Below are 12,180 nucleotides of genomic sequence, written 5' to 3' on the forward strand. Positions count from 1 at the left end.
TCCGTGCCGGCGGCCGACGGCCGGGGGAGCGCCGCAGTCCGGGCCGGAGCCATGGAGCGAGGTTGGGAGGCGGCGGCGGCCGTGAGGCGGTGCCGCGGCGGAGGGGAGCGGGAGCCCCGGAGGGGGCCCCCCGCCGGCCGGGACGGCGGCGGGGAGCCGCGCCCGTCGCTGCCGGGCCCGATCGCCGCCCGGCGGACGCGGAAGCGGAGCGGCGGCGGCGGCGGCGGCGGCGGCGCGAGGACCCTGCTGCCCGAGGCGCGCGCCGCGCTGGGGCTCGTGCTCTACCTGCTGGCGCTGCGGGCGCTCGTGCAGCTGTCGCTGCAACGGCTCCTGCTGCTGCGGAGCTCGGGGCCCCGCGAGTTCAGCGCGCTCCGCGCCAGGTACCCGTCCTCCCCCTCCTCCTCCTCCTGCCCCCCCCGCCCCCGCAGCCCCCCGCTGCTCGATCGCCCCGGGAAGGGCCCCGCGTGGGCGGGGCGGACGGGCCCCCCCCCCCATCTTCTTTAAGCGTTCGACCGCGTCCCGGCCACTGGACCCAATCCCCCCCCCCCACCGCGGTCTTCACCCCGTTTTACAGATTGGGGGGGCCGAGGCCGGGGGAAGCGACTCGACCGAGGTCACACGACGGGGCGGGGGCGGGATTAGAACCCATGACCTTCGCTCCGGGCGAACGAACGGACCCCGGGGGGATGGAGCTGGGGGGGGGGCTCCTCCCCTTCCCCCCCCCGCCCCGGGGTGTTTCGATGGCATCGGAGACGGATCTCACCTGCCCTTCCTTCCATCCTGTCGCCTCCCTTCTCCCCCACCCGCTAGAGGCGGGGTCGTCCCGGATGACTTTCATTTCTTCCTTAGGCGGTTGGCCCCGAAGGAGTAATGAAGATGATGATGACGATGGTATCTGTTAAGCGCTTCCTGTGTGCCAAGCGCTGGGGGAGACACAGGGTGATCAGGTCGCCCCACGTGGGGCTCACGGTCTTCTTCCCCATCTGACAGATGAGGGAACCGAGGCCCAGAGAGGTCGAGCGACTCGCCCAGGGTCACGCGGCCGACCGGGGGCGGGATCGGAACCCACGACCTCCGACTCCCGAGCCCGGGCTCTTTCCACCGAGCCACGCGGCTTCCTTCCTCGTCCCCAAGATGAAGGGGGGACGGGAAGAGAGAAGTCACTTGTTCTCCGGGGATTTCAGGCCTTCGCCGAGGTGGAGGGAGTAGGGGAGTCGGCCGGTGTGACGTCCTCTTCCCGAGAACCCTTTGGCCACCCCCGGGAAAGCACGTCGCCCCGAAAGTGTTTACGTGAAGGGTATTCACGCCGCCGTCGAGGTCATAAAAATCCCAAGGGGCAGAAAAATGCCCGGGGTCGCCCCCGTTGCCCCCAAGGGCCTTCCTCTCTCGGTCTCGGTCCCTGCGTCTCCTTTCCGCCGTAAGTCGCGTACGAGACGTGGTTCTTTCGGTCCTCCCGAATCTGGGCGAGGGTGGTTCGCTCGGCCAGGTGAAAGCCGGAAGGGCCCGAGGCGGCGGAGGTTTAGGCTCGAGGGCCGAGGAGGCTCCGATTGCTTCCCAGAGTTTCCAGACGTCGTTTTATTTTTCGGTCGCTTTTGGTCCGGTGCCCTCCGGTCGGTTCGTTCCGTGGCCGTGGCTTTTAGGGTCTGCGCGGGAATGAAGCGCCGACTCGGTGGCTTTCTGCAGGCGATGCGCACGACGGATGGTACAGCAGAGAGGTTGTCTTGTGCCGTCCTAGAGCTTCCGGCGAGCGCCGGTGCCGAACGGAGGTCCCCGTTGCTTTTCCCAGCGGGACCCGGTTCGAGTTCTGTAAACAGGTTCTTGTTTTATCGTACAGCGGAGATGGAGAGTAAATGTAAACCCCACAGAAACTCCTTCGAGGCATTGGAAGTGAGCACGAGAAGTAAAAACGGACAGTTACGAACTCTGGGGGGATTTAAAAGATGCCCGAGAAGAAACGTGAACTGTAAAACGTGGGGGTAAAAAAAATGTGACTATTTCCAGATAGAATGAAAATAGTGCCGTCGGGCGGAACCGTTAATATCGAGGAGAAAAAAAACGGCGTCTGTGAACTCTGGGCGTAAATATGAATTGCCTGGTGATAAATGATCTGACCTTCTACCTGGTACAGGTGCCTTATCTTTTATTCTCTTCGGGTCCTACAGGGAATATCTTGAGCATATCACTTCCATTGGCCCCAGGACTACCGGAAGTCCAGAGAACGAAATTCTCACGGTTAACTACCTCTTAGAACAAATCAAACTGATCGAAATCGAGAGCAGCCGCAACCATAAGATTTCCGTAGATGTGCAGCGCCCGACGGGCTCCTTCAGCATTGACTTCTTGGGAGGCTTCACGAGCTACTACGATAACATAACCAACATCGTGGTGAAGCTGGAGCCGAGGAACGGAGCCAAGCACGCGGTGTTATCCAATTGCCATTTTGATTCCGTAGCGAACTCTCCAGGTATGCGCTTGACCTTATTGTTCTCGGTCATTTTAAGTCTGGTGGAATGCTACAGTTAATACTGTGTATTTATTATTTATTTACGTTAATGTCTGTCTCCCCCTCTAGACTCTAAGCCCGTTGTGGGCAGCGAATGTGTCTACCGATATTGTACTCTCCCAAGTACTGAGTACAGTGCTCCGCACCCATTAAGCGCTCAATAGGCGCCGTCGACGACGATGACAGTGCTCTGCTCACAGTGAGCGCTCAATGTAATACAGATGATTGATTGATTAATTGACCCAAAGCTACCGATAGGATCGAATTACCATTTTTGGGGGGGAGGGGCGGGGGTGGCGAGGGGAAGGTTGCAGTTTGGTCCTTTTAATGACTCGTGAGAGGTCCAGTCAGGAAAAAAACCCCACAGATTTAAGCTGAGCTCTCGAAATGTGAGTGATGTTCAACGAATGTGTGCCGACCGTGTTTCAGCTTTGTTTGATATAAGGTATTAATTTTCCCACCAATTAGAATTACCCAAAAAAAAGCCTTTGGTGAAATTAAAAGTCCCTTGAGTCTAGAGATCATTTGTCATAAGTCCCCTTAGAATGTGCTTGAGCGGTGTGATTGCCCACAGCAAAGAAATGAAAAATATTGTATTGTTTCCGGCTTTGCGAGCCAGTATTTTAGAGGAGTTGAGAAAGGCCCCGCTGTTCGGTTAAGCCAAATAACTGGTGCAAAACCAGAAACGTTCTTGCAAGTGACTCTGTTGAAACCACTGAAGGTGCGGCTTTAGACGCCAGCCAAGAGTACTTGAATTCCCGTGGGGCTGAGGCTCCACGGTACAGGTCAGTATACCTGGCCTTGTCCCCCAGGCAAACACCTGACCGTGGCCGGGGGTCGGGGGACGGTTTCCCGTGGCGGGGCAAGACCTAGGCTAATGCTGCCTAAAATTCTTGTCGCCCTGACTTGGGAACGAGGCCAGTGTTTCTTTCTGCTTGGCAGGTCGTTCGGTCAATCACGTACCTCTTCCATACGGCAGGAATTCCGTTTGTGATAATATTTAACTGTCTTTAATAACATGCCAAAGAAATTAGGAGCAGTCAACGGTTTCTGCTGCAGAATGCCAAGCCTACCTTCCCCGTAAACAGCGGTTAGATCCACTAGTCAGCGTGCTCTCCGGCTCTTGGCGTAGGCCTCTTATTTTGGGGTTTGATGGGTGCAGCGATGAATTCCGTGTCATCTGCTGACACGGATTAAATGCCACAACGTGGCAAGAAGGCACAGGGAGTTATTTTCATTGCTGTACACCCTCCAGGCAGCCTGCCTCCAGAATTCTCTCCAAAGGCATAAGCTAGGCAGAAAGTCGCTCCTTTGTCTTTGGAGATGAGGTCTAGGTGCATCCGCGGTAGCGGAGTATAGACCCAGAAGACCGTTGCCGTGAGGATTTCTGGAAAGCGGGCTCTTGGCCGGAACGTTAATTGCCGCGTACCCACGATTTGTTCAGCGGAGCGTAAGACAAAAGAACTTCTAATCTGGGAACGGGCACTCCACTCTGCCGAGTTGACTCTGGAAAGAAAGGCACCGGGAGACTGGCTGAGCACCTTGATCCGTTTAAGGGTTAAGGAAGAGGGTCCCCGTTTTCCAGATGAGGCAGCCGAGGCCCAGAGAAGCCAAGTGACTGCCCCAGCAGACGAGCGGTGGAGCGGGGATTAGAACCCGTACTCCGTCCGTGACCTCGGCCCTGGTGGATGGGCCTCGGCCCTGAGCTCTCAGGATCGCGAACCTGCCGGTCAGGTTCCCACTGGGGCACTAAATGCAGTGAGGGAGTAAGGCGGGCGGGGGTGCAGCACAGTGTGAATCCCGCTGAGGCCTCTGCCCACCTTCACCATCTACAGGTTGAACCGAGACTGGAACCCAAGTAGCCCGATAGCCGGAACGGTGCTCTTTCTGGGGGGGCTCCAGGTGCTTATAACTGCACTGCATTTAGTACATCCTGTGGAGAGGCGGTTTGGCTTAGTGGAAGGCGCGTGGGCCTGGGAGTCGGACGACCTGGGTTCTAATCCTGCTCTGCCGATCGCTCGCTGTGTGACCTTGGGCAAGTCACTTAACTTCTCTGGGCTTCAGTTCTCCTGTTCTCCCGAGCCCCAGCCTAATTCATGTGTGTCCACCCCGGCGCTTAGAACCCCGTTTGACACATACGGAACACTTAGACGCCATCAAGAAATAATGAGAATCGTGGGTTTCGTTAAACTCTTACTGTGTGCCAAGCACTGTACTAAGTGCTGGGGTAGAGACAAGATCATCAGGTCGTACATGGGACTCACAGTCTCATAATAACTGTGGTATTGGTTAAGCGCTTACTGTGTGCCAAGCACTGTATTACACGCCGGGGTAGATGCAAGATAATCAGGTCCCACGTGGGGTTCATAGTCTAAGTCGGAGGGAGAACAGGTATTGAATCCCCATTTTTACAGATGAGGAAACCGAGGCCCAGAGAAACGAAGTGACCTGCCCAAGGTCACACAGCGGGAGAGTGGCAGAGCCAGGATAGAACCCAGGTCCTCTGACTGCCGGGCCTGTGCTCTTTCCACTAGACTTCGCCGAAGATGGTTGAGTAACTTAAGAGATCTGACTACTTGCTTTGAGCGTATTATTCTTCGGTAGGCTCTTAGGATTTCGAAACGGGCAGCCGAATACGATGAAAAAATTTGGACCGTGATCTACGGGAAACTTAGGTACTTGGTTGCCTTGGAGCTTTTACTGTCTTTGTGTGGCGGCGGTTGGAATCAGCTGCAGTGTCTCTGCTAACAGGCCAGGAGGTTTAAGTCCAGTAGTTTGTAAATTTGACGGACAGGCTTCCCCCTTGAGAAGCAGCTTGCCGTAGTGGTAAGAGAGAGCGGGCCTGGGAGACAGGAGAAGCCACCTGCCCGCTGTGTGACCTGGAGCAAGTCACTTAACTGCCCTGGGCCTCAGTTTCCTCATCTGTAAAATGGGGATTCAATACCTGTTCTCCCTCCCCCTTAGACCGTGAGCCCCGTGTGGGACAGGGACTAGGCCGGGCCTGATTATCCCGTACCGTTCCCCCAGTGCGTGGTTCAGTGCTCGGCCCTCAGCGCTGAACAAACGCCATTATTATTATTATTATTCTTGTTCTGGAGTCCATTTTTCTGTTCCTCTGTAAACCCAGCTACTTTGGCCTTAGGCCTCATGCCAGATATTTATTTTTCATTTGGTCTTTTCAAGAGAGGTCATTTTTTCCGAAATCAAAAAGCCGGGATGTTGGCGAACCTATTTTGTGGTATGTACGCCAGGACCCTTGAATCAATTTTATTGTAAATCCAGAGTGCTGTACCATCCTTTGCTATTCTAAAACCCTTCAGAGGAGCCATTTCCCATCCGTGAACAGCGTTAATTATTGTTCAAATAGTGACCACCCCCCCCTCCGCCCCCCGCAGCTATCCGTACAACTGTTCAAAACTAAGGGTGAAGAAGTACGTAATGTGCCGTCTTCTGGAGCCGCAAGAGATGTTATAGGTGGGCAAAATGCAATTTTCTAGACTTCAGTTGGTTGGGCCGTTTCGGCTAAGCCTTTAAGGTTTCAGAACCGTAAACCGTCAAGGCTGCTGCCTCACAACTTCAACAAGAGACAGCATCTCCTAAACATCAGGACTAACGTGGAAAAGGCCTACTGGTAGAGATTTGGAAAGTGGCTCCCAGTGTAGCCCCTTTTTAAGATGTTCCCCAACTTCTCTCCTTCTGGTCCTGTGTGGAATGGGGCCCGAGTTTAAAAAAAGCCTTATGAAAGAGTGTATTATCTCTAATAAAACTTAAAACGTGAAAACATTCTTATCTGATAGATACCATTTTATCTGTCTTTTTTCTTTCCTCGTATTTTGGACTGGAGAGATTTTACTTGAAGCGGAAAACCGATAGTTGGTTTTCAAGGCCGATGTAGTTTAATCACCCCTTGGTGACTTTGCATTTGCTAAGTCACCAAATGCAAATGAATCACCTTTCGTTATTTTTATTATTTTCCATCTAACGAGATTTTTAAAAAGTAATCGTTTGTAGTCGGGGTGTTAGTAATCCAATGGATAAGTAGTTTCTTTTGAGGCAGGAATGGGAATCGTGGTCCGGCTCGTAGCCGAACCGAGATCGGTAGTTTAGGCCGAAGACGCTATCCTGTCGTAATTCCGCTGCTGGTGTTGATATCGTCGGTCTCGTCGGTCACTGGTCACTATTTATCGGCGTGCCCATTGAGTGCAGTGCACTGTACTACGTGCTCGGGAGAATACAAGAGCGACACATTCCCCGGTCCAGTGGGGGAGACCGGCATACAAATATTTACCAATAGATTTACCTAAAGAAATAATGGAAAGTGCAATTGAATCAGCTTATACACCAGTGCCGCGAATGGGAATGCTGAGGTGCTAGAGGTGACGTGAGGTGCTGGGAATTAATGGAAGCGGGCTCGGTGGAGGAAGTGGGATTTAGAGGGACTTTGAATGTGGGGCGAGCTGTGGTCTGTCGGATTTAGAGAGGGAGGAAGGTCCAGGTCGGGGGAACAGTGTGCGCCAGGGGAAGGAGGAGGGATTATTGAGCAAGGTGCTGTGAGAAGGTTGGTTGGGGAAGGAGTGAAGAGAGCAAGCTGAGGAAGTCCCCTGCCTACTTAGACCGGGCGCCCTGTGTGGGACAGGAGCTGTGTCCGACCCGAATGTCCCGTATCTAACCCGGCACTTAGTACGGTGTCTGGCACGTAGGGAGCAGTTAACAAATACCAGGAAGAAAAAGCTGGAAAGGAGAGCAGCTCTATAATCAGTCGATCAGTGGTATTTATTGAGTGCTTACTGTGTGTGCAGAGCACTGTACTAGGCTCTTGGGAGAATACAGTGCAACAGAGTTGGTAGACGCGTTCCCTGCCCACGAGGAGCTGAAAATCTAAGTTGGGGAGAGTTGGTGCAGAGACTTAAGGCTGATCTGTGGGGCGTTTTTGCTTGATTCGGAGGGAAATGAAAAGCCACTGGAAGTTTTTGTGTACATTGGCACTTAAATGAATAGGACTATTACTAGAGAAGCGACGTGGTCTAGTGGGAAGACAAAAAGCCTGGGAGTCAGAGGATCTGGGCTCTAATCCCAGCTTTTCCACTTGTCTGCTGTGTGACCTTGGGAGAGTCACTTGACTTCTCTGTGCCTTAGTTACCCCGCCTGTAAAATGGGGATTAAGACTGTGAGCCCCATGTGGGACATGGACTGTGTCCCACCTGATTAGCTTGTATTTACCCCAGCGCTTAGTACAGTACCTGACACCTAGTAAGGTGAATTACTTATTACTTATTACTAATTACTTGTGAATTATTTGGAAGAGGTGGGATTTTAGGGAGGCTTTAAGGTTGGGAAGAGCTGGGGGGCTGGCAGATTTGGGGGACCGGAGCTCATTCCCGGCCGGTGTCACGCAATATTTCAAGTTCTCGTCATATCTTTTCAATTCCGAAGGTGCTAGTGACGATGCAGTTAGCTGTTCAGTGATGCTTGAAGTTCTAAGAGTCTTGTCAACATCATCAGATCCCTTACAGCATGCTGTCATATTCCTTTTTAATGGCGCTGAAGAAAACGTCCTACAGGTAAGATGCCCTACCTTATTGCACCAGGCTCTCATAAAATGCTGCAGTTAGGCTTATTAGTAATGATGAGCCTAACAGGGGAATGGGAAGACAGAGATCGAATTTTAGTGCTGCCAGGCTTAGAAGCGTCAAGTGTTGCCGAAATGAAATTTAAAATGTAACGCTTTATCCGTACTTGGGCCTTAGAGAGAATATCTGACCGCTTATGTCTTCTGTTTAACAGCGGTCCCCCTTAGTGACCGTGCATGAATCGTAGGTTCTGACCTATATTTGTTTTCTGTATTTCTCATTAAGGCCAGTCATGGCTTCATTACTCAGCACCACTGGGCCAACTTGATTCGGGCATTTATTAACCTGGAGGCAGCGGGAGTAGGAGGAAAAGAACTCGTATTTCAAACAGGTACGTGACTCTACTTTTGCATTTTGGCCAATCTTTTTTTTTAATCAAGTCTCGTATCTTTGTTAGCTGAAAAATAATCTTTGTGGATCGAAATGAGCGTCTTTCTGGGAACGTTGAAAAATCACATAGTGAGCAGCCACACGGTAACGTAATAGGTTGTCGTAAGCTAACGCATAACAAAACTTCATGTAATCAGCTTCTCTCGGGCATAATTCCGGTTTTCATTTTATTCATTAGATGCATAAACTAATTCTGCTTAAAAAAATAACTGAAACGATGCTTATTTTGCAAATTAAAACACATTCACCCTACCCGTTTTGGACTCCATCGATCGAATTTTAATAAGCGAGAGCACTCCGCCCACTGAAACAATCTCCTTCGTGTAACGAGACCGGAGGTTCTGCATGAGGTCGGATGGTCATGTCACGGCTCTTTCTCGGTCTCCCCCACTTCGCGGCCTTTGGGTCTGTCCCCGCTACCCCGCCCCCCCGAGCCTTTCCCGTAATGGTCACTTTATCTTAGCATCTGTGAGTAATAATGATAAAAGTAATACCTTCAATTTGTTTGGGTGTTTTCATTTTTCCAAAGCATTTTCCCATCAGTTATCATTTCGCTAGTAGTAATAATACAAATAATCATAATTGTGGTATTTCGTAAGCGCTTACTCTGTGTCAAGCACTGCACCGAGCGCTGGGATAGATACACTTTAATCAGGGTCGGGCACAGACCCTCTCCCACGTGGGACTCCCAGTCTTAAAAAGTATGTGGGAGAAACAGGTATTGAATCCCCATTTTACAGATGAGGAAACTGAGGTCCAGAGAAGTTAAGTGACGTGCCCAAGGTCACGCAGCAGGCAAGGGTGGAGCTGGGATTAGAACCCAGGTCCTCTGACTCCCAGGCCCAGGCTTTCTCTACTCAGCCACGCCGCTAATAGTATTTATCGAGTGCTCACTGTGTGCAGAGCACTGTGCTGAGCCCCGGAAAAGAGTGCATGGGGTGAGAATTAGACAGGGTTCCTGGCCCTCAAGGGGTTTACAATCTAGGAATAAGGTGAGAAAGGGACTGGCGATGGACGCCTCAAGGAAAAAAAATAAAAAAGCACAAGATCATCATAAAAGAAGAGGACAGGGATGAATCCAAAATAAAAGCTTCAGGGTACTGGAGCTAGAAGGGATGAAGAGATCTGCAGAGTGATCCAAGCAGCATCGCGAAGTGTCGACTGGAGTGGGGAGAAACTGGAGGCAGGAAGATCAGCGAAGAGGCTGATACGAGTAGCCGGGATCCGACGTTCATTCATTCATTCATTCAATAGTATTTATTGAGCGCTTACTATGTGCAGAGCACTGTACTAAGCGCTTGGGATGAACAAGTCGGCAACAGATAGAGACAGTCCCTGCCGTTTGACGGGCTTACAGTCTAATCGGGGGAGACGGACAGACAAGAACAATGGCACTAAACAGCGTCAAGGGGAAGAACATCTCGTAAAAACAATGGCAACTAAATAGAATCAAGGCGATGTACAATTCATTGACAAAATAAATAGGGTAACGAAAATATATACAGTTGAGCGGACGAGTACAGTGCTGTGGGGATGGGAAGGGAGAGGTGGAGGAGCAGAGGGAAAAGGGGAAAATGAGGCTTTAGCTGCGGAGAGGTAAAGGGGGGATGGCAGAGGGAGTAGAGGGGGAAGAGGAGCTCAGTCTGGGAACGCCTCTTGGAGGAGGTGATTTTTAAGTAAGGTTTTGAAGAGGGAAAGAGAATCAGTTTGGCGGAGGTGAGGAGGGGGGGCGTTCCGGGACCGCGGGAGGACGTGACCCAGGGGTCGACGGCGGGATGGGCGAGACCGAGGGACGGTGAGGAGATGGGCGGCAGAGGAGCGGAGCGTGCGGGGTGGGCGGTAGAAAGAGAGAAGGGAGGAGAGGTAGGAAGGGGCAAGGTGATGGAGAGCCTCGAAGCCTAGAGTGAGGAGTTTTTGTTTGGAGCGGAGGTCGATGGGCAACCACTGGAGTTGTTTAAGAAGGGGAGTGACATGCCCAGATCGTTTCTGCAGGAAGATGAGCCGGGAAGCGGAGTGAAGAATAGACCGGAGCGGGGCGAGAGAGGAGGAAGGGAGGTCAGAGAGAAGGCTGACACGGTAGTCTAGCCGGGATATAACGAGAGCCCGTAATAGTAAGGTAGCCGTTTGGGTGGAGAGGAAAGGGCAGATCTTGGCGATATTGTAGAGGTGAAACCGGCAGGTCTTGGTAACGGATAGGATGTGTGGGGTGAACGAGAGGGACGAGTCAAGGATGACACCGAGATTGCGGGCCTGCGGGACGGGAAGGATGGTCGTGCCATCCACGGTGATAGAGAAGTCTGGGAGCGGACCGGGTTTGGGAGGGAAGATGAGGAGCTCAGTCTCGCTCATGTTGAGTTTTAGGTGGCGGGCCGACATCCAGGTGGAGACGTCCCGGAGGCAGGAGGAGATGCGAGCCTGAAGGGAGGGGGAGAGGACAGGGGCGGAGATGTAGATCTGCGTGTCATCTGCGTAGAGATGGTAGTCAAAGCCGTGAGAGCGGATGAGTTCACCGAGGGAGTGAGTGTAAATGGAGAACAGAAGAGGGCCAAGAACTGACCCTTGAGGAACTCCAACAGTTAAAGGATGGGAGGGGGAGGAGGCTCCAACGTAGGAGACCGAGAATGATCGGCCAGAGAGGTAAGAGGAGAACCAGGAGAGGACAGAGTCCGTGAAGCCAAGGTGAGATAAGGTATGGAGGAGGAGGGGATGGTCGACAGTGTCAAAGGCAGCAGAGAGGTCAAGGAGGATCAGAATGGAGTAGGAGCCATTGGATTTGGCAAGAAGGAGGTCATGGGTGACCTTAGAGAGAGCAGTCTCGGTAGAGTGGAGGGGACGGAAGCCAGATTGGAGGGGGTCTAGGAGAGAATGGGAGTTAAGGAATTCTAGGCATCGATTGTAGACGACTCGTTCTAGGATTTTGGAAAGGAAGGGTAGTAGGGAGATAGGACGATAACTGGAGGGGGAAGTGGGGTCAAGAGCGGGTTTTTTTAGGATGGGGGAGATGTGGGCATGTTTGAAGGCAGAGGGGAAGGAGCCCTTGGAGATTGAGTGGTTAAAAATAGAAGTTAAGGAAGGGAGGAGGGCAGGGGCGATGGTTTTAAGAAGGTGAGAGGGAATGGGGTCCGAGGCGCAGGTGGAGGGGGTGGCACTTGCGAGGAGGGAGGAGATCTCCTCTGAGGATACTGCAGGGAAGGATGGGAAAGTAGGGGAGGGGGTTGTTGGGGGGGAGGGGAGAGGCGGAGGGGTGACTTTGGGGAGCTCAGACCTGATCGTGTTGATTTTCGTGAGGAAATAGGTGCGCGTGAGGAAATGGGACGTGCGCCCCAACCACGGAGGGTGAGGCCGATCCGAGAAATGTCACGGAGGAACAACCGGCGAGATTTAGCAACAGACGGAACTTGAGAATTGAAAGAAGGAGAAAGCAAGGATGATACCAGGGCCGGCGGGGCAGGGGAAGGGGGGAGGGCCCTCAGACAGGGAGGATCATGCGCCAGTCAATCGTGATAGGTTTTAGACATGTTGATCTTTTAAGGACATCTGTGTGGGAAGGAACCGTCAGAGAGTGAGCGGTTAAAAATACCAATTAGGGTGGGAGCAAATGGTTTCTGTGAAGGCGAGGGGGATGGAGGCAGAAGCGTGGCACTTAATGGAGTTTCA

At 52.6% G+C, this 12,180-nt stretch overlaps 1 protein-coding gene across 1 annotated transcript in view; it reads left to right on the plus strand.

The window, feature by feature from the left end:
• ERMP1 (endoplasmic reticulum metallopeptidase 1) overlaps window positions 1-12,180 on the plus strand; it is a 42,683-nt gene continuing 30,503 nt past the window's right edge. Inside the window, exons 1-4 of the mRNA XM_029054962.2 lie at window positions 1-380; window positions 2,163-2,464; window positions 7,937-8,064; window positions 8,359-8,464. Of these exons, the coding sequence (XP_028910795.1) occupies window positions 52-380; window positions 2,163-2,464; window positions 7,937-8,064; window positions 8,359-8,464 (865 nt within the window). The 5' untranslated portion in view covers window positions 1-51. The remainder of the gene's footprint in view (window positions 381-2,162; window positions 2,465-7,936; window positions 8,065-8,358; window positions 8,465-12,180) is intronic.

The sequence above is a fragment of the Ornithorhynchus anatinus genome, chromosome X5 (assembly GCF_004115215.2).
Source record: "Ornithorhynchus anatinus isolate Pmale09 chromosome X5, mOrnAna1.pri.v4, whole genome shotgun sequence".
Classification (NCBI taxonomy): domain Eukaryota; kingdom Metazoa; phylum Chordata; class Mammalia; order Monotremata; family Ornithorhynchidae; genus Ornithorhynchus; species Ornithorhynchus anatinus.